General features: G+C 40.7%; 1 protein-coding gene across 3 annotated transcripts in view; it reads left to right on the top strand.

Annotated features, from left to right (window-relative positions):
* Positions 1-13709, top strand: part of XYLB (xylulokinase) — an 87484-nt gene extending 73775 nt beyond the window's left edge. For 2 of the 3 annotated variants that reach the window (XM_057398311.1, XM_057398312.1), the window contains exons 17-19: positions 2588-2675; positions 4901-4995; positions 13430-13709. In XM_057398311.1, the coding sequence (XP_057254294.1) occupies positions 2588-2675; positions 4901-4995; positions 13430-13513 (267 nt within the window). In that variant the 3' untranslated portion in view covers positions 13514-13709. The remainder of the gene's footprint in view (positions 1-2587; positions 2676-4900; positions 4996-13429) is intronic. The other variant, XR_008970773.1, reaches the window with a different exon arrangement.
* The last annotated feature ends 10473 nt before the right edge of the window (positions 13710-24182 follow it).

The following is a 24182-nucleotide window of genomic DNA, read 5'->3' as shown; positions in this document are numbered from 1 at the left end:
TGTACAGCTGATTAGGACACAGCAAATTTGGCATGTTTTGCCTGTAGATGTCACTTCTCTTCATCTGCTTTGGTTATTTTGCTTAAGAACCTGACGTTAGAAAATTAACTGATAGGTTAATTGCTTAAAACATTGGTCCCTACTGGGGTAATTCTACTAAGAATATGTCAGGAAAGAGATTGGATTAATAGATGAGTTTGTTTTTAAAGCTGCATTTCCAATTCAGGTCCCAGGAGTATCTCCTTGCTGTGGAATATAGACAGAGAACAGAATGGTCTTACAGCATGTAATTCTGCAGCACAGCTGAAAAATTGTGGGGATGGGGGAGTGGTGCTTGCTCTTCACATGTAACAATACAGCTGCTTTTAAAACTCCTTAGAAGTGTCTTAAAATAATATGATCAATACAGTGTCATCCACTTAATTCAATCACTGGTTAATTGGATCCTTCTTTTTAATTTAATCAGAACCTCAGAAACCATATAAGTTGCGTGAAGAATAACAGCTTCCACCCTTATCATGGTCAATTTTGGATAATTTGTTCGAGGGCTACGAAAGGCTATCATTTAATTAACATTCAGTAACTCCTATATTTTACACTGCAAAGGAGGCAATTTAGGAAAATCTGTTAAAAAGAAAAAATATAGTAGGGCAGTTTCTCTGCAGTTCTGGGAAGCTTTTTATAACAGATGTGGTCCTTGATTAATGACCACATGAAACACTGAAATATTTTTAACAGTAAAACCTTTAACGGTTTCTTTAAAAGTTATCAATGGGAGATACCACAGTTTCAAATGACTTCCTGAATATATGAACTTTGAATAATTTTAACTTTATAATGATGTGACACAAAAGGTAGCTGTTATTTGTAGTATTAGAGCACTTATTAGCATTCAGTATAGAGCTGCAATGTATAAGGCTCTGCGGAGATGCAGAATAGACCTGTGTTGTCCAAAGGAATGTACAATTCAAGCTTAAGAAAAGAAATACCTATCAGAGTTGGGATGAAGAAGCAGATGGGGAATGTGCTGAAACACTACAGTAGTATTGCCTGGGAGGATGGGCAGTGGAACCAGCATTCTGTGACCTTATAATTTCCAGAGGGTTTCTTAATAGGTACCGTGATTAATTTTCCATTTGTCTTCTAGCATTGAAGCTCATGTACTGCTCAATACTTGCGTGCAAGTGAAGTTAGACATTACTGACCTGGCTATCTTACCAGAAGAGTGTTTTAAGTGTATAATCTCGGCCTTTCACTGGATTCTAGTGAGCAGCCAGCCACCTTTGTTTAATATTATAATTAGTGATTTTCAAAGGTTTTGATTTGCAGATTCCCCACAAACATTCAGAGAAAGAGGCAAAAGCCTTTAAAAAACCTCACATGCTATTCTTTTCTGTAGCACATACGAACTGAATTTCTTAGTCGTCTTTTATGAAGCCATGGGGCCCATGATCAGTGGAGCTGTGAATCCCTGGGTCAGGGTTGTATATCACTGATTCAAATGGTTTGGATTCCTGGGCACTCTGGCTTTATTTAGACTTAATTGTCCAGATGTAAATCAGGTGATTCTTTGTTCCCTTTGGCAAAAATAATAAGACCAGCACAAGTTACATCTGAATTGTTACCTGCTTTTTACAGTGCTCAGCCTGAGAGACACTTGCAATCCTAGAGAAGATGAAACTGAAATGGATGGAGTTTGTTGACAATATTTTTGGAAAAGTGTTATTGAGCCTCCTCTGTCCCTATCCAAATATGTCTTAATTTTTTCCCTTTTATATCTATTTTCCTAAACCTACACTGTGGGGAAAAGCATATGTACTCAGTGAATGCACAATGCCTGGTATTTATTTCAGTGCAGAGCAATGTGTGGTCAAATATCTTTAGTGTCTGATACCATGACAAATTCTTTGCCTGTAACATTTTCTTTGTATAGCTCAAGCCAAGTTGAGAAGTGTCTCGGTACATCTTCATAGCTCAGGATCCCTTGAATACAGGAAAATTCCTGCTAAATGTAGTCTGTAACCAACTCCCATGTCATTCTTCCTGCTAACCCTAATATGATGGGAATGGTGGAGGTGAGGAAGACAGGCTTAGCAGGCCTTCATTCTGCTGGAACTTCTGTTTTATCAAAATTAAGAACTGAGGACCCATGACTGGTTCCTCTCTCCTTCCTGCCTGCTTGGCTCAGCCATAAATGTGATGGAAGAAAACAGGCACCAGTTGTGGATTCCTGAGCAGATCTCCTTGATTACATCTCCTTGATGTAAGTCTTTGCCATGGGCTGGTTGTGTGGGCTTATGAGGGAGGAAGTGCTTAAACCCAGACTCCTCTGAACTTGCAATAAAGAGATCTAGAGAGATATGGGACTTGATTTCCTGGCTGCAGTTACAACTCTAGTTCAGATTTACCAGTACCGTCTTGTGTGACAAGTTCAGAACTCATCATTTCCTGCAGCGCTTCTTTCCCTGGCTACCCAAATGCTTGTCTGGTGTGTATGGTAGTTATTTGTTTTCCTGAGCAGTGATAGGGGTTTGCTGGTCCCTCATTGTTCATGAACATATGTAACTGATGCTTTGATACTTCTCAGGTCCTGTCTGACGTGTTCAATGCACCAGTGTATACTATCGATACCACCAACTCTGCTTGTTTAGGAAGTGCTTACAGGGCAATTCACGGTAAGACTGTGAGGAGATACTTCTGAGTGGTCTGGGCATTTAATTTCAGTTGATTAATACTTGGGATTAACATTACTGAAAAAGGAGAATAAAGCTGTGTGGATCTGACTGGAAGGTCGCTCAGGTCAAAGAGGGTTTTTTGCTCTTAGCACACTTGGATCAGGCCCAAGAATAACACTTACGTTATAATTCAAATCTGGTGGCTGCTTCTGAGCCAAGGGATAGGGCCTGAAAACTGTTGGTACTTACAGAGGAAGGTCTAGGACCTTAATGTGTTGAGTGACTACTTTGATGTGCCACTCTTAGGGGAATACAGCCAACTGAAGGTGCTGGTGTAGCTTGCTGCCCTGCTTTGTGGACCAGGCTGTGAACCAGCTTGCTAAAATGTCAAACCAGACAAAAGATCAGTGCAAGCAAAGAAGACCAGAGAGGGCAGGGACGACATAACCAGGCATATTGCTGGCCAAGTAAATGTTTTTCAACCTGTATGTATCTTCCAGATTTTAAATGTCAAGATGAAGGATAAGCAAGGTGTCATGGGCTCCATGCGCTTTCTCTTGTAAAAGCATAAAGCCTGGGATACTCTTAGGTTGACCAGTCGTTTTGCTCACTGTACTACATCACTCCTTGTAATGTAACAGTCCAAGTCCCAGATTTAAAGTGTTAATTAACTTACATCTATTAATGCATGCAGATGTATGTTAAGGTGGGCCCTCAGCCATTTAAGAGTTGAATCCCAGGCAGGAGATTTTATTCCTATTTTTAAAACAGTTCCTAGTATCTTACAACTAAACAAGTCAAGGAATGTGTATCAAATTCTTAAATCCTTATTTAGGTCGAATTTTATTAGCCTTAGTTTTTTGATTAGAAACTTTAGGATTTGGACCTGAAGACATGGACAGCTTCAGCACAAATTCATGTGAAATCATGGGATTTCAACAAGCATGGAAAAGATAACATCAGCCATCAGAAGAAATCAGCCAGGTTTTAATTTTAGAAGCAAATTCTGCTGTCACGTTATAGCATCTAAACACTACATGCTCTCTTGCATTTGAAAACAGCACAGAAAATCACACAGCAAAAAACTTGAGTCAATGTGTTTAATACACTCAGCATGCTCTTCTGTTTATTTCCAAAAAATACACAAGGGTTTTGACAAGCAAAGTATGCTTTTGCAGGACAGCAGAAACAGTCCTGTTAGATTATCCGTATGTTTGAAGCCATAATAAGACCGTTTTTCCACCTTGGGGGCCAGGTTTCCAAACTGTTTTTCTCTGTACTCAAACTTTGCCCACTCCTTCAGAAGCCAGCAGAAGCTTCCCAGCACCTAATGCTGCAGGCAAATTCCTTGTCCATGAATGCATGTAAAATGCGAATCTGTCGTTAAAGTTTGTACACATATATTTCCTGTGTATGGAAGATGAGTATTCCCTCTGCCAGTTTGGCATATGAAATCTTGAGGCTTGGTTGACAGAGCGTTTCAGAGAAGATTTCAGATGCCATGCCGATGGAGGGACTCCTTAGCTCAGATATTCTGCCAGCCAAGCCCCAGGGGTTTGCAGTGTGTGTTTCTAAATGGCATTTTTGATTGATGCTTTCAGCTGACTCACTCTTGGCCAGGCAAAGGAATTGAGTAAAAGTGAAGACTTGCTAATATAAATGAAATATTGATGGCAAGGGTTTCTTAATAATATTACCGTGTACAAGTAGGGTGTTCCACAGTTAGCCTGGGGTACTTAGTAGGCGTACATAGAACTCCTGAAATTGCGAGTCACTTGCAAAGCAAAATGCTTTGTAGTACCAGAACTCCCCTATTATTCTGCTTCCTTATATATAAATATATTTAATACTTTGCAGGATATTTTCTTGACAGTGTTTTCATTTCTCTTCCTGCTTTTTGTTTAGTCACATTTTGTCCTTGAATCCCTTGCTTCCACATATTTTCACTGCTGTTTACTGTATTGTTGTAACCATAAATAATTACTGATATTGTTGAGCAGCATTTCTGCTGCTTACGTATTCCCCAGGGTACAAATTGAGTGAGTGGCAAAAACTCAATCACAGAGTCCCAGTTTCCTGGGCTAGTGCGCAGGAATGTAAGATCTTCTGCCATTTATCCTTCAGTCCTGAATGGTGACCTGACCAGGGAAGATCAATATAATGTATTAATTTCCAGTCCCTCATCGTGCTTTTTGCATTGATCAGGGTTGTGATTCTCATTGCAGGGTTTGTAGCTGAAACGAATGTGTCCTTGGCTGATGTCGTGAAATTAGCACCAGAGCCTAAATTGGCTGTTACGCCAGCTGCTGGGGCTGAGGAGGTGAGCAAGCTTGGGAATACCATTTTTCTTTTAATTTCCTGTCTGCTTCAAAATGTAGTGTTTTACTAACTCTTCTAGTAAAATAGATTAACTTAAAAAAACATTTGGTTACACAGTTCTTGTTCCTTGTTGGAAAGATAGATTTGATTTGGAGAGATCTTTAGTGCTGTAATGATGCAATGATCCGATCACTCCATCCAGGTCTGTGAGACTGATTTTTCCAAGTAGGTACTATCAGAGAGCAAAATCTGTTTGTTAAGGGACAGAAAAAGTTACAGGTTGAATTTGGATACAGGTCGGTCAGGTTGTAACTGACAATATTGACAACATAGTCTTGACTGATAGTTTGCAGCAAGCAGCATGGAAAAAGTCATGCTGATAGTGCTTTCTGGCCTCTTGGAAAACATCCCCAACAAATCCTTCCTGATCTTAAGCACTGAAAGAGCAATTCTATATCTTTACTTGTAGTTCCCAGTTGGAAGGAGTTCCAACTGGGAGGATTCAGTAGGCACAGCTTCAGTACTGTGCTCATCTCAAGGTGAAACTTGTGCTTTGTGGGACCACATAGATAAAGCAAAAGAAACAGTCATTGTTGCTAACTGTGGTTCCAGCACCTGTAAGACCAGTGCAGCCCTGTACTTCAGATGTCAAAAGCCTTAGTTTACAACACCTTCTGAAATAGCACGTCCAGTAATAAACAATACAATACAGCAAGATTACTAGAGAACACAAGTTTAAATAACCAAAAGTGAATCTAACTCTGTCTTCAGCTGTGCAGAAACTTTTACATCAACACAGCCTTACACTTTCCATTTATGAGATTTGGATGTGCCCTAACTACAGGCAACAAGGTTTTAAAGCTTTTATTTAAACTGGGAAATTAATGATCTGCCAAAACTACTAACTCCCAGCTACATGTGTAGTGGAGCACTAGATATCATCATGAGTAGTAACAGAAATGATCATGCTGCATTGTGCCTGCCAGCATATTATTTAATTATTAACTGAGATGGAGGAGCTCAGTAATCGAATAGAAGTCCCCTTCAGAAATATTAAGACATTGAATAATTTAAACTTGATTGATCTGATCTCATTTACTCAACCTTCCCCCCTCATTTTAAAAGATAAAATAATTAACAGCAATGACCTATGTCATGTGTTCTGCAGCTGAAGCCTTCTGCAGCTGAAACCTTCTGCAGGGAATACACTTCAGGAGCAGATCCCTGGTGTATGATTCGACCTCATGCTGCTGCCCTGTTCCCCCCAAAAATGCTGTCTGCTGAAAAGCTACCAGGCAGTCTTGTGTGGAGCTGGAGAGCGCTCAGAGACCTGCTTTTGACCCCCCAGTGCTGCTTCAGCTATAAAAACTCAAGGGCAGGGAATACAGCTGTCACTCACAGGGGCCTTGCAAGAACAGCAAGCACCTTGTACCCCTGCAGCAGCCAAGCTGACCTAGCTGTGGAGATCAGTGGGGAATTCATTTACCTCTTTCTCCTTTACCGTCTGCATAAAATGGCCTGGAAGCTAAAAGAGTTAATTATCTCTCTCCTGCTACTTTTCTTCTCCTTTTCCACTTGGTTAGACCTGGCTCTCATAGCACATCTTTATTGGTTTTAAATGATGTACAGCACTGAATTATTGCCCCAGTAGATAAGACTGAATGACAGAGAAAGTAGTGGCCAAACGGCATGTGAAGAAATAACTGTTCCTGCACGTTAGCTTAGCTTGCCAGCTTCATTCCATTAAAAGCAGCTTCTTGCAATTACATATTCCACACCATTTTTTTTTTTTCCTTTCCTGTCTTATAATTTTGCAGTTGATGGTGGATTCCCTGGCCAGTTTCATGGCTGTGAAACTGCAGAAAGCCAGAGGGCCTGTCAGTAATACAGTGTGTTAGCATGAACAGTGCAGTAAAAATTCATAATGGGATGAGTCAGTTTGATTCTGTTTTTTACAGAGCTGCATTGCCCTGTCCATCCAATTTCATTCTGTTGAGGTTAGAGCCTTTCAGTTAAATGATGGTTCTTTTTATAAACTTCAAAGTCGTCCTGAGGTTAAATTCTGTCTCACTGAGGAGCTCATCTGAGAGGGTCTGGCTAACCAATGTGAAATTCCCCGGACCACTTTCCTACATTTTTTGGACAGCTACAGCTAAATCTTGGCAGGGTGGAGAAAAAACAGGTCATAACACAGCAATCTGCTCTGATTTCATCCTTTCTTCCTGGTATAGGTAGGAGACAACATGTGTTAGATCATTGGAGAGAGGAAAACCTCCTATAGAAAAAGGTCAAACGCGACAGTTTGATGTAGCTTACTCTTCATTGCCAAGGCTTATGCACGCAGTAGGGGTTTCCAGGAACCAAAAATGCAAAAAGTATTTCTTTGATTGCTGAGGGATCGTTTGTGATAATGAATGTGAGTTCAGAAAGGAAGGGCAGGGCACACAAAACCGCTCTTCTGGTTCAATTAAACTGATGGGCAAGTAAAATAGAATAAAGTCTCAAAATGGGGAGCATAGAGCTTGTGATGGGTGATGAATTAGTAGTTATTGGAAACTGAAGTCACATAAGCTCCACCTTGTCTGGCAAAAATGTGACTTTATCCTGTAGCAGACCATCCTGCCTTGAAGAGACCATTTCAGAGAGGGTAAATCCCTTTCTCTGGCTATGACCACAAGTCTCTTACCTGAACCTGATTTCACAGTAAATTTGTAGGGTGTGGGGTCTCACTTGGGCTTGTTTCTAATTCTGTCTAATTCTGTCATAAGATATTCTGGTGGGAGTCACTGTGGTGATAGTCTTTGGTCAGTTACTCAACCGGGGTAGCTGAAGTCAGTCATCTGTGGGTTAATCCTTCTTCCCTATTTTAAGAATAACAAAAATTAAAGAGTCATCTCATCTCTTTGGAGCCTCCTCTCCACCCCCTCCCGTGGAGAAAGACTAATCAGAACCGCTAAGCATGACCAGAAATAACCAGGAGATTCTTAAGCAATAAGTATATTTTACGGACAGAAAGAATCTATTATTCCAGCATTAGAATTCAGATTTATTTTAGTAATCTATTAAAACAGAGATGGTTGGCTAGTGGGTTAATTAAGCAAAAAAGCATGGGAGAGAACATGATTATCTGGAGTTGGATCACTTGTGCTTACACATTCCATGTGCCTAGTGTTAGATTTATTGGGATATTGTCCTGAAGGGTTTTTTAGGGAGAACACATAGCACACGACCTCTGGATGTGTATTTTTGATTGCATTATTGACTCTACTGAGACATATTAATCCTGCAAAAATTCAAGAAGGGAAAATGTAGACCTAACTGGTTTTCTTGACTTTGGTAAATTGCCTTGTAAGTAGGGGGATTTATAGAAGTGACCCCATTACCCAGGAAGGTTATAATGACTTAGTTATTGATTTAAAATAATTATATTTTTGTTGAGTTAGATTTTTGAGGGGGGAGGTTATTTTCCAGTATTGGTTTAGGTTGCTAATTTATTGCAAAGTAGGTAATAATAATACAACCACCAAAATATAATAGGTATTGATGGGAGTTTGATTAAGGTGATTTGTGTAGCCAATATTTTTTTTAACCTATTAAACTGATTAAGATAGGCTTGCAGAATGACTATCTGAAGTAAATAAATTAATTGTTGGAGGTATGGTTCCTTGGAGGAGTCTTCAGAGTATTTCAGCACACCGTCATATTCTTTCTGCTTTACAAGTATTCTTTCTGTGTTAAGAAAGGTGAACAACTGCTATGACTTAAAAATAAAACACCTGTAACTCTTGATTTCTTAGGCAAATCTCTTGAGTAATTTGAGTTTGGTTTTGTTTTTGTTTTTTTTTTAAGAAAGGGACCTATCAGAAGTAGTTAGTATTTGTAAGAGACTGATTAATTTTAACCAATTCAGGGTAGATTAAACGTACTAGGGTAAATTAAAATTAGATAATCACCAGCATAACCTTTGTAATTTGTAAATTTTGACTTGCTCTAATCATTGGCTAACATACCATTGCAGGAGATAGAAGGATCCACATGGATTGTTGCTTGTTGTAATAATTTGTAGCTGGTTTTGCTTTTAGAGAGTGGCAGGACAAAAGTAAAAGCCCTGTTTAATTTATAAAATCATAGAATAGTTAGTCTTGGAAAAGACCTTAAGATCATCTAGTTCCAACCGCCCTGTCATGGGTAGGGACTCTTTGCACTAGACCATGCCATCTAGGGCTCTCTCCAACCCGGCCTTGAGCACTGCTAGGGATGGAGCATTCACAACTTCCCTGTGCATCATGTCTTTGTATTTCAGGGGGTTTTATTTCCTCTGTTATCAACTACACCAAATGGAAAAAGGAAATGGGAAGTTTAAAGCAAGTTTTACCAATGGCTCAGAGCCCTAATGAAAAACCAACAGGTTTTGTTGATTTTTGCATTTGGTCCCAAGCACTGCTCTGGTACCAAAGCAGAAGGCTGAAGAGCTGGTAGTGAAGAAACGATTATTCAAGCTGCCAGAAGAGCAATCTTCTCTGCAGTATTGAGATAAGACTGCTACATACAGAAACCTCTACTCTGCTGTTGAGCCAACACAGGCAAGACAACAATCTCCAACTCAAATTTAGCTTGAAGTGATTCTTTTGTTAGTCTCTCAAAGAGTTGTCTATTTGCTGACTTAAGTCATAGGCTGGTGCCATGGTGAGAGGTGGCATGAGGATGACATATTTGATTTGCACTAGAGCACAAGGTAACGCTTATTTGAAAGTGTTTTCCAGGCAGGGCAGGTTAAGTTATTCCTTATTATAATGCAGTATTTATCATTAGCATTTTCTTAGTTATTTGTGGGACTGTCAGAGTGGGGCCAGATTATCTCAGGAGAGAAGTTTGGTAAATGAAGCCATCACAGTAATGCAGAGCCATCTGAGTACTGCTGATGTTGTGGAGTAGGCTACGGAGATAAGCAGGAGAAGAAGCCATAATATAGCAAGGACAATTAAATTATGGACAATAATAAGGTTCATGTTGTGATACATGTAATTGCTTTTGTTAAATATCATGGTTTGATACATTAGGTTTGAGGCTATGACAGACAGGGAATTTATGTTCTTGAGTTTTTATGCATCGAGAGGTCTTTATTCCCTTTGGACCTCAATTATAAAAATAAATCTATATAATTGCCTCAAGATAAAGACCCCTGGTATCACTTAGGAGGATTTGCCTGAGGTTCTGCAGGGGCAGTTCAGTTGTGGCAGAGACAGTGAAGCATCTTTCACAGACATAGCTGTGTGCACTCTCAGGCCATATTCTCAGTCAGTGCAATTGGGCTTTTCTTCTCCATACTTCATGAGAGCTGCTCTGCTTTGGCCCCAAACTTCAGCTGGTGTCAAGCTGGCATGTAAAATATTGCTTGTGAAAAGCTCGTAGAAGTGGTGCACTTATCAGCCATGATGTACTGGTGGTAACACTGCCAGATTCCCCGAGGAGAGGAATTTAGGACTTTGGCTTAGCCCTCTGAACTGCATTGCTTTTTACCCCAAAGGAAAAAAAAATAGAGTACAAGGAATATTCTTAATTTTCTGTTTGCATTTCTTTCAGATGGTCCATAATGCAGCATTCATTTACACTAATGGCCGAGAAGCTTATTGCAAATGCCTGAATTTTGTCAATTAGCAAGCTAAGTGCTTAAGTCCAATAAACAGGAAAAGAAACTGTATCAGTAAATGATGTTGTTCATTTATTTTGACACATTTTAATTTAGAATGATGTATTAACAATAATGCTTCCCAGCGTCCTAATAAATATGCTGTTGTGTATTTTGTAGAAATACTGCTGGGTAAATAATACAGAGCCTGTTTTCTCTGAGCTCACTTACCAATGCAGCTTTGTTGTGCTGAATCTTTGCTGAGAAGTGCTTAGGGTTTATCAGATTACTGAACAGCAAAGTAAGGAATAGAGAGGCTTGGTTATAGATGATTCAGTGAATAAAGGTGCTGGTTTTGTTTGGCATACTGATACTGCCAGTTATAGCTGTAGTTGCCTGGCCAATATTTTTTGTACTCTGATGTGCATATTTAGGAGAAATGGGAGCAATAATACCCTTTGGGAACATGACAAGAATATATATATATATATATATATATATATGTACTTCACTGAGCTTGCAAGGCCCTCATGCAGTTAGTTAGTTAAAAATACCATGCTGAGACAAGTGGTATTTCATAATAGGAGCTCATTTTATTGTCTAACACCATAAATCTGCATAAATCTTCATGGATCTCATATCGCTGTCCTGTGGAGAAGTGGAGTTGGGGCACATACATGTTAAATAAGTTGCCCGGGGTCACTGAACAAGTCTGCTGCAGAATAAGAAACAAGTAGTTTTCTGTGTTTTAATCAGTGAAAGATACTGTAAAACCAGTCAGTCTTACAGTTCTGTCACTGTGAAATGGATCTTGCACCATCTCACTAGTCACCGTGAGATGGATTTTAAAACTGTCATAATGATGCCTTGGCTAGCAAACAGTGTCTCCTTCCCTTTGCTGTAGATGCTCCTTCTCTTCTTCCCCTCCATATACTTAATCTGTTGTGGAAATGTACTTTAACTTCTGTAACATCTGATTGTAATAGGAAGGAGTTGATCTAAACAGGCTCCTGCAGAATTTGTCCATTAACTCTCTGTCACATGCCCTTGTGGAAGGTGGAAGTGAGAATGAAGAGGTATTTCCAGGTTTCACTGGTCAGACTGAAACCATCATTCAGGAAGAGTGAAACACAGAAACTGGATATTTTGCCATTAACTGAAACACAAAACTAAAAGACACAATTTTTTTTTATCTCCTAGGTTAGCAAAAAGTGGGATTTTTATTTTTTTAAATTCATCTGAGAAAGTGTGACTTGCTGATGCAGGACTGTACATAAAACTGAGCAAGAACAACTCTATCTCTTCCTACAGCCTCATAGTTTACACTTGAAATATTTTCCTCCTGAGTTTTTCACACAAATACATACCCGGTTGTTGGCTGTGGATCTTACCCGGATAAAATGCACTTAAATTGCACTTAAATGCTGGATCTCACTTATTGATGAGAGCAGTAATTCAGTTTACTGGGTATGATTCATTATGGCTCTGTAACCTCTGTGAACCTGGAGCCAGAAGCTAGACTGCCCTGATTATGAATAACATCAGTGCAGAGGGCTTGTAGACTAGACTGGCGGCCCCTAGGATTCATTGCGGCACGACCTTATGGCATCCTCTTAAGGACTGCTCATGCCTATACCAGACCCCACACTGGCTCCTGGCAGTCCCTTCTTTGTGCTCAAGCTAGCAAATGAGTGAATCTGTTCTGGTATGGCTTGTCAAACTACTGATTTTATTAGATGGACAATTCAGAAAGAGGAGATAAGGAAGAAGGTGTATCTCTAAGATGTAGATGAAGCACAGTTTTAGGTTGGAGCCAGCAGTAGGGCTAGGCTCTGTTCAGGCTTTCTGCTATGTAACCTGGTCACATACTAGCAGCTCATCTTCTATGATGCATCCTGTGATGAATTTGAAGCAAAGGAGAAAAAAAGACAAAAGTAATGAATGAAACAAATCCCTACATGGATTTTGCCAATATCCAAAAGCATAGAGTGTATTTGAATCTGGGGTTTTGAATACCTCTGAGTCTTAATTCTTCTTTTTATGGTTGTAATAATTAATTCCTGAAGAATTCTAGCTAATGAAATACAAAAAAGCTACTCAGGTTTAGTTGTGGAAAGAAGTTGTGTCTCCATTTGTCCTCCAGAGTGTGGGATCAGGGATTGATGAGTCTGGTCATGGAGCAGACTGTAGATGGGCAAATTCATGGCTGTGGTAGATGTGTGAAAGAGAAGCTCAAATAGATAAGGAAGTATGAGAGTGGCAGGAAAGAGAGCATGAAGTGTATTTTAGAATGATTTGGTCAGCATATTAGCCAAGGAGGACCTTTCTTTTTTGACAGCAGTGTTTGTGCTAGAGGGTGGCAGTGTACTTCCTAGCAAGGCCAAAGAGGATGGGACAGAGAAACTGATCCATCGTGAGACAGTGGAGGGAGGCAAGGACAGGATTTCTGCCTGGGTGATTAGGACAGCTATTACAGTGGGGGTATGTCGGACTGGGAGAGGTGACTTCAACCGAGCTGCTTCCACTGGAAGTAATGACTTCTCCTTATAGCAAGAATGCAGTCACAATAAGAACCTGTGTGTGTCATAAAATCAATCTGCAAGGAGATGGTAAAAATGACTGTGATATTTGAAGAAGGAAGAATCTGTGCATTTTCTAAGCAAATTGAGGAAAAAAAACCCACAGACCCCTAGGTACCTATGAAGATGCTGCATTTTTCAGGTCTGAAGATGTTTTTTTTAACTGTGGCATGATTCAGAAGTCTAATTTTTCAACCTAGACATATTTATTTCTTTTTTCTATTTAGCTGTATCGTCCACTTCTGAAAAGATATGCTGAACTTGAACAGAAGGTTATCTACAACCCAACCTCCTCTTGTCTTGTGAAATAGAAGCAGACAAAATTTATAAGCTGGCTGGAGTGGACTCCCAAGGAGAAGATCATAGAAGATTTGCTCAGAATTTACTGGAGTTGTTTAAATCATTTTGTTCCTCTTTGTAGACAAATAATTTTTAAGTGTCTGTGTTTGTGTTGGTGGAAAAAATTACATTGTGATTGAAAACCTGATTAAAAAAGCATCATATTGCTCTGTGTGTTTGTGACTTCAATTTTTCCTAGGTACTTTTCACATCATCTTTGCTGTTTAGCTGGATGACAAAGTCAAGTTCCTTGTATAGATGAATCACTCTATCCACCTCTGTCGGCTTTGATTTCATGCGTTCAGCATGGCAGCCCCTGCATGAGGTTCTAGCACAGTATCTTAGTTCCACAACTTCTGCTTAAATCATTTGAGACTATCTTTTTGTACATCTGTAACTCATCGATGTTTGTGTCTTTGCCTCCATGAAACCAACAGAAAGCAGTAGTATACCGACTTAATTCCATCTTTAATATGTGGGATATTTGTGGTGTGAAGGCTGATTAAAGTCTCTAAAGACTCCCTGGGATCCTCATAGAAGGTGAATTCTTGTTACATGACAATATGGAAAGTCTGTTGTGTGATAACACATGACGTAGTTGGATTTTATAAATTGTGGATAGCACAGAGGCCTTATGATACAGATGTCATTGCGCAGTGTTTCACCTGGCATCAGTTCTGTAAAAAAAGAAAATAAGGGATCAAAAGTGGGAAGTGTTACGTGTTTCCTTCCTGTTCCAAAGAGCAGAATCAGTTCATCAGTGCACTGGTTTAGGGTTATTCCTTTTTCCTTTTCTCCTTCAGGTGTCATGGCTGTGGAACAGTTTGTGTTATCCTGAGTTCAACTGCAGAAATAGGGCTCTGGCATCACTAATATCCCATTTCTTTCTTGGAGATACTGAACAGAACTGCTGGCTGTCTTACTCTGTTGCTACACTTTAAATGTTGTAGTCCAGATTAAGCAGCATCTAGCTGAGAAAATCTAAAGAGAAAATACAAGCCAGGACATTTTTCAACAGAGATGTATGGAAGTCGCAGAATTGGAGTGAACATCCTAGTTCACCCTGTGCATGTGGGAAGGTTTTTCTGTACCATTCTGCAGTGCCAGTATCTTTCCCTTAGGATAAAATTTCTTCTGGGAGTAAACCAGACTTATTTAATGAAAGTGACTGAATCCTTTCTTCCCTTCTTGTAGAAATGTGCCTAGGAAATAAGCCAGGGAATTGCAGGGAATAGAGGATCTCTACTGAGTATTTGAGAGCTGGATTATGGAGCTGGGTGACTCAGATTTGTATTCTTCATATTAAAGTGGCACAGGAGCACTCTCCCTGTCCCTACCTGACCTCTGTGATGAGGGTGGGAACCCCTTGCCATGATTCACCTCTGAAGTGGCAGGGAAATGGGCATGTTCCCCTTTGCTCTCCCTTTTATGTGCTTCATTTGCAAGAATGAACAGTGCCTTTTCTTTTTGTTCACAACTGAATAATTATAATTTCTCTTGTTATTAGCATGATTACTCAGGAAGGTCAAGAATTACATTTCCGAGTTTCTAAAGCAGGCTTCTTTTAAGCAATTGCTTTAAAAGGCAGCATTAGAAATACACATATATCTCTTTTATGTGCTTATTACTCTAGGTCCCAGGGTACAGTGCTAAAATGTATAATACTTCTCACAGGCCTTCACTGTCAGCAGTTGCTTTGTCATTGTTGAGCCCGGCTGTAGAAAGGTACAGCAGGATTCATTAATTCAACTTAAACAATGCCTACTAGTTTAAGCAGCATTATCATCATCATTAGTCTTTCGCTCTGCCTGGTTACTGGTTTGACATCAAGGGTAACCACACAAGGAAGGGATTCAGAGGGGTGTTTCAGCTTTGTGCAGTTTTGGTGACAACTTCTTGAGTAGCTCATTTGGCTTATCAGAGTGAGAAGACTGATGTGCCTTGTAGCCTTGTGGCTTTATTTGTCCCTGAAATGGGAGACATGGGGTCAATTTCTTACTCAGCCGAAGGAGGTTAAAGCTTATATTTCCCAGCTCATACCACATGTTAGAACACTTCTAGATGGTTTCTAGGGTTGGATCTAGATCATCTTTAAGGTCCCTTCCAACCCAAACCATGCTGCGATTCTATTGTTCTAGATAATAGCAAAATGTTACGTGGTGCTAGTAGGATGTTGTTTAGATGGTTTAATGACTTTCTGGGCCTGAGCTCTCTTCTGGATAGGAGGAAAGATACATGTCCTTTTCTTTTGAGCTGGGTTGGGGCTCTCTGATGCGTTCCATGTTAGTATTAAAACACTGTTTCCTCAAGGTAGCTGATGCACCGTGTACTTGGAGCTGGAGTCTCTGAGAAAAGACTCAGATGCATGGCTCCGAAGGGCCAGAAGTTGAACACCACTGAATTATAGTATTGCTGTGGTGATGGGTTTATTAGGGCTGGCCTCTGAGGAATGGTGTCTGGTGTGTAAGAATTTATAGACAAGCTCTTTTTTTTTCCCAGCTCTCCAAAGTTTCAAATGTTCACTGACTAGTGTCAAATAGAATAAGACTCAATAAATCTTCTCCTTGAAAGGTCCTTTGAAGAAATGCTGCTGTAAGACTCCCACCACTCTTTTCTTTTTGTCTTTCCAGGAATGCACATCAGCTTGCCAAGGAGCCACAGGCTTTTTTGCACATCCCCCAGTGATAGAAGGATCCGGTGCCCTTTGGTTTCCAAAATCATGTAGGTTTTTCTGCCAGCTTGCCTACCTTATGTTATTCTGGTTCTCTGGAGCAGAGAGATTACTGAATTAACATCTTAGCTAACAGGAGTCTAAAGGAAAGACACTGTCTTCTACCTCAATGTATTTGATGGGGGTTGATTCCCTCCCTTCCCCATAAGTGACCTTACTGTTCTTCAAGGTGAACAACATGGCATCCCCATCTTGTCTGGGTGGAAGGTTAGCTTCTGTGTTTAAAGACCTGATGAGCTATTCCCAGTCTAAACTAATCTGCTGAAAAATTGATATCATCTTGACTGCCGCAAGGAGGTTGTTCATCGCTGTCGAACCTCACAGCTCCTGTCTTGCACAACTAAAGCCACTCTAGGTTGGAGATGGGCCAGGAAGTTACATGGAAAAATCCAAGCAGCTTCCTTAGATCAATGGCCTTGTGCCCTCACCCATCAATCAGAGCTGCACTGGATTCACCCACAAGCTCCTGGTGTACCATGACCCAAAGACAAACAGTTTTCATTGCAGCCTGAAGTCTTTAAAGTCTTTTGTGATGCAGCTGGAAACAAACAGGGAAAAATGTTTGCTTTTTCTTAAGGGATCAGACTGAGAACTGGAGCTCTGATTGAATAAGTAATGTACTGAAAAAAGTCTATGCTCTGTCAGTGCTTTAATAAGTAATTGAGCTGAATGCTGCCATGTGTGATCCCAGTGGGACCTTTCTGTTTTTCAGCTTTATTTTCCTTTGGAGTTGCAGCTACCACCACAGATCACAGAGCAGTGCAGTGAAGGATGTGTATCTAAACCCACAAAAAGACAGAGCAGAACTCTGAACAAATCATTTGTTTTATCTGTATTTCTATTACTTTGGTCACTAGACTGCTGCATGCAGGTTAGTGGCTGAGGGTAGGGAAGAGTAACATTTTAGAGAAGTAAACTGTCTGCTGTTGGTACTTGTTATGAATATGGGGCCAAATTATAGCCCCTTCCCTAACAGAAGGATGCTATTTGGATTTTTCTTCTCCTCAGCTGCTGATTTTTCATATGACCTCTCTGATTTTTGTGAGATCTCAACCCTCATGTTAAATTGGGTTGAAAACAAACATATGGCTAAGGATGAAAAGCAGGTGGGTGGACATTCACTCAGACACCAGGGAATCATTATCCCCTAAGGAGCGTTCTCTTAGGAAGCTTCTCTGAAGGTGACTGATTCCACATGGCTTGAAATTTTAGTAGTGTTCTACTTTTGTGCAAGTTGGGTACAAAATCATACCTGGACCAAAGGATCTTACCTTGTTACTACTTTACGCTCATCTTGTACAGGTCAAAATCAGAGAGTGATGTGCAAGGTAAAAGAATTTAACTTGGGATGAATTTTTCTGGTAACCCGCTTTTTCCTGAGCTTGTCTCTGAAGTGTGTGAGTAGGACATCTTTGACTGGGATATTTAGAGTAGTTACAGCCCCTGCTCACCTTCTGTGCTTTTATTACAGCCCAGGTCAAGCCTCTTTGGTTAGGCACCTCGAGGGGTTTAGCTTTGAGTCACCAAAGCTTACATTACCAGAATGTATGACTTGTAGATTATTTTTCCCCCTTGGAACATTTTTTACCTCTCCTGCGGCAGATGTGACCTTTTATTGTACATGCTTTGCCTTGTTAGCTGTTTCCACTTCTGTGGGATGTTAAGAACTTCTCTTACATGACACTTCCCTGAGTGAACTTGTCTCCTCATGAAATCCAGCCCCAAGAGTCATTTGCTTTACTTGTTCTTCTGCTCCTCTGTTGCTTCTTAAAGTTGGCCTTGACAAACGGAATGATGCTTCTGCAGTGATCCCAGACTTCAGGATATGTATCAACCATTGTGGGAACTTGATGATTTTGTTCAATATTCTTGAAGCGTATCCCTGAGGTGTAAGGGTAAAGGAACAGCTATTGCTGCTTATGGATATTCCTATGATCTCTGATTTTAGTCTTTTACTAAGTTGCTTCATCCATTGATGTGTCAGCCTGCCCATTAGGACAACTGGCAATATTTTTAATTGCATACAATATTTCTTGCTCTAAAATTTTTAGATGACAGGTATTAGTGATATGTTATTTCTTACGATGCTCTGATTAGCTCTGCTTTTGTTTGGTATGTTGTGCCTTAGTAGTCTGTAATGCATCCATCTGGTTGTCATTTCTCTTTTCAGCCAAACAGAAGTCTTTGGTCACTCAGGTGTGGGATTCATCTGACCAGTGTAGACATCTGTGTCTGCTATCATACGGGCTCCTTTTATAATCAGAGAGAACCACAAGGGAGAGGAGCTTCTTTCTGTTATTTATTTTATCTTATGGCAGATGTCTACAACAGATTAGATGATTTGTCTCTTGAGTGAGCCATTTCTCCCTGCTGAGTAGAAAGGCAGTGGTTTAGAGAAGAGGACAGAAAAAGACAGTTTTACTTCTTGTGCCAAAACTCCTGAAGACATGATTGAAAGCTGGTCTCAACTTGGGAGGGAAGGTTTGTCCCCAGTTACCATCGTACGGCTGAGAAAGCTTTCTTGTTCCAGGACTGCTCTGTTTTTACTGTCAAATTCATGAGACTGACCTCCCCAACTTCCTTCAGACAGTCCTCTCCATACACCTGCATGGAGAGATCCAGCAGACATAGGTCGGGAGCTTTGTTACTTAACATTCTTGCTTTTTGTCCTTGTGTTGCATGCCCTTGCTTGTGTTTATCCCTTCGAGCTGGACTCTTTCAGGCATTTGTGTTATGCCCGCAAGCTCAGTACCCTGGTTCAGTGAAAGACAGCTCCCTTAAGACTTAGACAAGCATTGCACAGGAAAACAAAGGTCTGCTCAACTTGCTGTTTGGAGACAATATTTACTCTTTGACTGACATGTATGCACTACCCTCGTGAAACCTTAACTCTGTTCAAGATCTGACTAGTGAATTGGAAGATGGAGTTCTTAAAAAAATAGCCTAAGCCATGCTGTATAACAGGGTTTAGACAGAGAAACAGAGCAGAAATGGAGCTGCTTCTTAGCTGAGGACTTTTATCTTAAAATGAAATACATTGCAGAAAACAAGTAAGAAGCAAAGGATTCTCACACAACTTCGGTATCACAACTTATGCCTCTTGAGAACATCTCTTCACACTGCTGCCATAGATTGTTAGGTTAGGCTGGGACATTCCCCTGTCACTCCTGGTACCATTTCTACATAAGATTCCTGCCCTACTTGAGGACAGTTGTATATAGCAGAAATACCCTTTTGATCAAGAAAGAAGCTGTTGAAAGTCAACAATATGTTTTGCAGATTTCCATTTCTGATCCTAATTGTTCTGGTCTCTCTTATTGTTGTCCCTTAGAATAAATGCCTACTCAAGCAGAGGGAAGACACTGAATGCAGCTAATTCAATATGTGACTTAGTCAGACAGTTCAACTGAATGAATAAGCAAATAAGCTGTATTTCAAGGCCTTCCTTGCTGTGATTGTGTTTTTTTCAGAGTGACTCTTGCCTCAGAAGGTGCAGCCATTGTTTTTCGTTTGTTCCATCTCGCTGTGTTTGCAGCACAGCAGACTCTCCCAGAAGCCTTTCAGCAGAGACTCATTTTGCTGTTTACCCAGTGAATACAGATTTTTCATTTGGATCTGTGTTGTGTGCGGTTTTGGCATGCTTTATAAATGGACCGGTTAAACAAGTGTTGCTAACAACTGCCCCTGCCTATTGGTAGTCAACCCTCATTGTTCGCCATGAGCCACCATGGGCAACTGCTTCCTGTAAAGGCCAGAGTAAATGTCAAGAAACTCTTTTTCTCTTGGCCCAGAAACATTGCTGTATCTCCGATTCACTGGACAGGCAGTGCTGGATTGTCAATAGTATGAGTATTTTGGGGTAAGGATTGCTGATGTTGAGCCAGATTGCCTCTGTAAGAAATCACTGAGGTGATACTGGACAGGTGATTTATATCAAGTTCTGCATTTGTAATTTATACACTGAATCTTTAAGTGACAGAGTGAATTAACTTTCTTAGATGAGTGAAAACCATGTGTTTAGAGGGGGAGGAAGAATGCATATGGGCTTGTGAATTGCTTGGTGAGGGGACCCAGGTACTCAGTCAGGCTCCCTTCTTTTCTGATCTGATGTATCTTGCTTTTTTTTCCTCTACAGCAACCCAGGATCATGGGAGGTATGGAAACTCTCTAGCTTCCTCCAGCCTGCCAGCACTGGCCTGCAAACTGGGACCTGGGGTCAAACCCACCATGCAGAGGTAGCACCCAGAGCTCTCTGCTCCAGATGATGTGCTGCCGTTCTGAGGCTGTTGCCTAAAAAGCTGGCAGCTTTGCACCCATTGCTTTTAGTTGAACATGAGGCTCTTTGGGGGCTGAGTTGTGATTATTAGAAACTCTGAGTATGACCTGGCCATGAAGAAGGTGAATGTTATCCTTGAGCCTACCGCTGTGCCTTTCTTGTTGAGAGGTGAACACTGCCTCATGCAAGACTTTGGTAAGACCCAGCCTGGGAGGGATTTGCAAATCTGTTCACTTGTGCTCAAGAATGAAGAATTAAAACTGGATCAGGTGAGGAAGAGGGCTGATAACGTTGAACAGGGAAAAAGAAAGGCTGTCCTAGAAGAGGAGACTAAAAGCCTAGCTTGCTTTGCGTGGCAAGTGGAAACTGTGAGATGAGCCCATCTCTCAGTAAAACCCCTTCAGTTTAGGGGTGTAAAGAGCAGGTGAGAAGCTATTCAATCCAAAGAACAGTGTTGGCACACGAGCAACTGGCACATACTGATTGGGAATAAATTTGATCTGGAAGTTTGGAGTAAGGTGGGGGTGAGGTGCCGAAGCATCTATTTGTACTCTGTGTGTGGCGCCAGGAATATAGAGCCCCATACCTGCAGCATGACATTTTGCAAGGCTATAACATGGTGGCAGAAATCCTGTGCTGAAAACAGCATTTAGTTTGGACTAGTAGTGACCTTTAGAGAAGCTGTTGTTTGCCATGTGGACAGAGTGGGGTTTCACACTTGATCTCTTTTGAATTTCCTTCTTGACTGTGTTTGGTTTGTGGGAAGGAACTAGTATGGAAGGGACAAATAAATGGAAAGCTTCCAACTCTAATTCTTAAGCTTGGAACATATAATAGCCCTGTTTGCTATCAGTTTGTTGGGCTAGTCCTCTACAAACAAGAGAAATTTACCCCATGGCAATCTTTCTTCACTGGAGCCCTGCAAAAGGAAGTGAGGTTTAATTAGCATTTTAAAGTGGACAGCCTTGAAGTTAATGATATTCAATAAAGAAAAATCATTTTAACCTTATTTGCACTTTTCAATCTACTTATTAGAGGCCATCTGTTATATTTTAAGCAAGAGCACTGGGAGCTAAACTCTCAGATTGTTGAATGAGGTTTTAACTGGCTAAGCAGAAGGGAAAGAGCAGGCTGTCTTAAATGAGCAGTTAGACTGTTCTTCAATTTCTCACTTTTGTGTCAAAAAGCAAATGGTCACCATTTCAAGTAACAGTTGGGTTGCGACAATGACATCTGTTTTTACAGGTGCTGATGAGTCCTGGGAAATGTCATTTGTCCTCAGATCTCAGATATGGTCCAACATGGATGAAATTCAAGGAGTCAAAAGGGAGATGAAAATGGTGAGGGGTGTGAAGGGCAAGAAAAAGGATTTCAAAGTAAATTACCAAAGAAAGAGAAAACGGGAACAGATTGATTTGCTGCTGAATGGGTTGGCTAACCTAGTGACAAAGGGCATGGTAAAAGCTGAGGCGCTCTTTGCTTTTGTCGTTACTGGCAAGATCTGCTGTCAAGTCTCTTTGTACCTAGCGGCAGAATTTAGGGGAGATAGATACTACCTATAGAAGTGGAGGATCAGTTTAGGGACTACTGAAGCAAAATGGTCATACATGACTGCATGGGACCAGATGGGATGTGTTCGAGGGTGCTGAGGAATCTGGTTGATGTTGTTGTGAGACTGCTCTCTAACATCTCTGAAAGGTGGTGATGATAGTGGAAGGTCTCCAGTCACTGGGAGGAGGCTAATGTTAAGATTCCCACCATATTTCTGGGAAGCTGGGTGTTTTTCCTGTGTCCCTGGCAGGACAGGAACCAAACCTTGGTCTCCAAGGCCTCATGAGAATAATTTAAATACTGGACCACTCATAATTCCTCCTGGACAGTTGGAAAAGGAAAGCAAAATGTCTTCTCAGAATCTATTTAAAAATCTATGGGAGCCAGTACAGCTGGTGCTGTGCATCTGGGTTTGGAACTGTACATTCATGTATGGATGTTAGCAATCCCTCTGGATTTAATAATAGACGCTGTTCACCTGAGCAGAGCCTCTGAATCCTTGTGTCTGGGGGATTGGGCTGCAGTGGTTGTAAATTTACTGTGCCCAGAGTGGCAGTGGAATAATCCCTTTAATCCCTTTTGCAAACGAATGCAGAATGTGATCAATGCCATGGTACCCTGTTCCCTAGGAGCAGCAGCAACTTAAATTGCTACAGCCTGAATCCCTTCAGCCTGGAGATTTGAAGATTGATCCTACAATTACATGAAAATTTAGAACTTGGCATCACTCCTGTGGGTCATCCCACTGAAGTTAAACTGAGGTTTACTTCTCTATGTGAGGTTTTGTGGGTATCCCACATTTGCTAGGGACTGCTCCTGTTGATGGTCTGCAGCCAGCTATATTTCTGTCCTGTGAGGAGAGTTACAGCAACAGAAGGAAGGAGAAATGATCCAAACAAAAGAAACAGGGCAGAAACATAAACTAGATCACGTTGATTCATAACAGCACTTGATCATTAGTGAGAAAACCCCCACTAAACCAAATGAACTATGAAGTATCTGTAGCAGTGAAATCCATCTGCCAACAATGTTATCATAAAAAATAGCCATGGGGACTATTAGTTTGCTGTAAGCACTAAAGCTGAATGTGTGTGCAATAAAATAGCTTTTACAAAACCTTGCTTTTGTGTCATTCCAAGCCAAAAATGCTATTTTGTGTTCAGATCTATAGAGGGGAAAAAAACTCTACAACTTGAGGTGACTTTTGTTTTAAGACTCTTAAATTTATAACTGAGCTGGCTAAAATGCTTTTCATCAAAGTACAAAAGTTTCATGCTGTAATTAATGGCAAGTGATATCTAATGCAATAAAACACCATCATTTGAGTGTTCTTACAAGACTATTTATGACTGGATATTGAAACTGATAATGATTCTGCCATTTGTCCTCATAATTTATTATTCCAAGGAGAGGCAAGTGGTGTTAAGGGTTCACGATCCGTTTTATGGAAAGAGTGCTGAATTCAGCTTTTATGGGTGTAAATGACAATGTTTGGTGCTCTGTGGAAAATGTGCATGTGACAATGAGTGCAGACCCTACTGAGGGGTTCGAGATGGGGGGTGTTAATGCTTTTTCTTAGAGAGCAGAAGTCCCTGGCGGTCTGATCCAGTTGCAAGTAGCCTTACTGGGACCAGTGCAATGACTTAGTCATTGTCTCAGTGGGACCCCTTGGAAGACCAGGACAGGATTTTTCTGGATATCTTCTACCTGGTTTCTGAGCTAGATGATCTCACAAAGTATCACTTTGGCCAGCCAAAGCTGCATATACTATAAACAACCTAATCCAAAGCCCATGGAAGATAATGGAAAGAATTAGTGACGTTGGCAAGTCTTGTGACAGGCCAAAACAACAGCTTGACTCTGGGGAAGGCTTTCCTTGATCTTGCAAAGTGCCAGCCAGACTGTATCCCTTTAAGCACAGCCCTTTCATATTGCACCGGGCTGAGGCTGATTTACTGAACACGCAGGCTCTGATCCTTACCTTATTCAGGTTCATGTAAACCTGAAGGAATGTCTTTAAAGTCAGTGCTGATGCAACTAATGGAAAATCTGAGTGAAGTCAGACCTTGGGTTTTTCTGTTTG

Source organism: Pezoporus wallicus, unplaced genomic scaffold (assembly GCF_028554395.1).
Source record: "Pezoporus wallicus isolate ANWC-B61680 ecotype Strahan unplaced genomic scaffold, APGP_CSIRO_Pwel_v1 contig_7237, whole genome shotgun sequence".
Classification (NCBI taxonomy): Eukaryota; Metazoa; Chordata; class Aves; order Psittaciformes; family Psittacidae; genus Pezoporus; species Pezoporus wallicus.
This window is presented reverse-complemented; position numbering and strand designations above follow the sequence as displayed.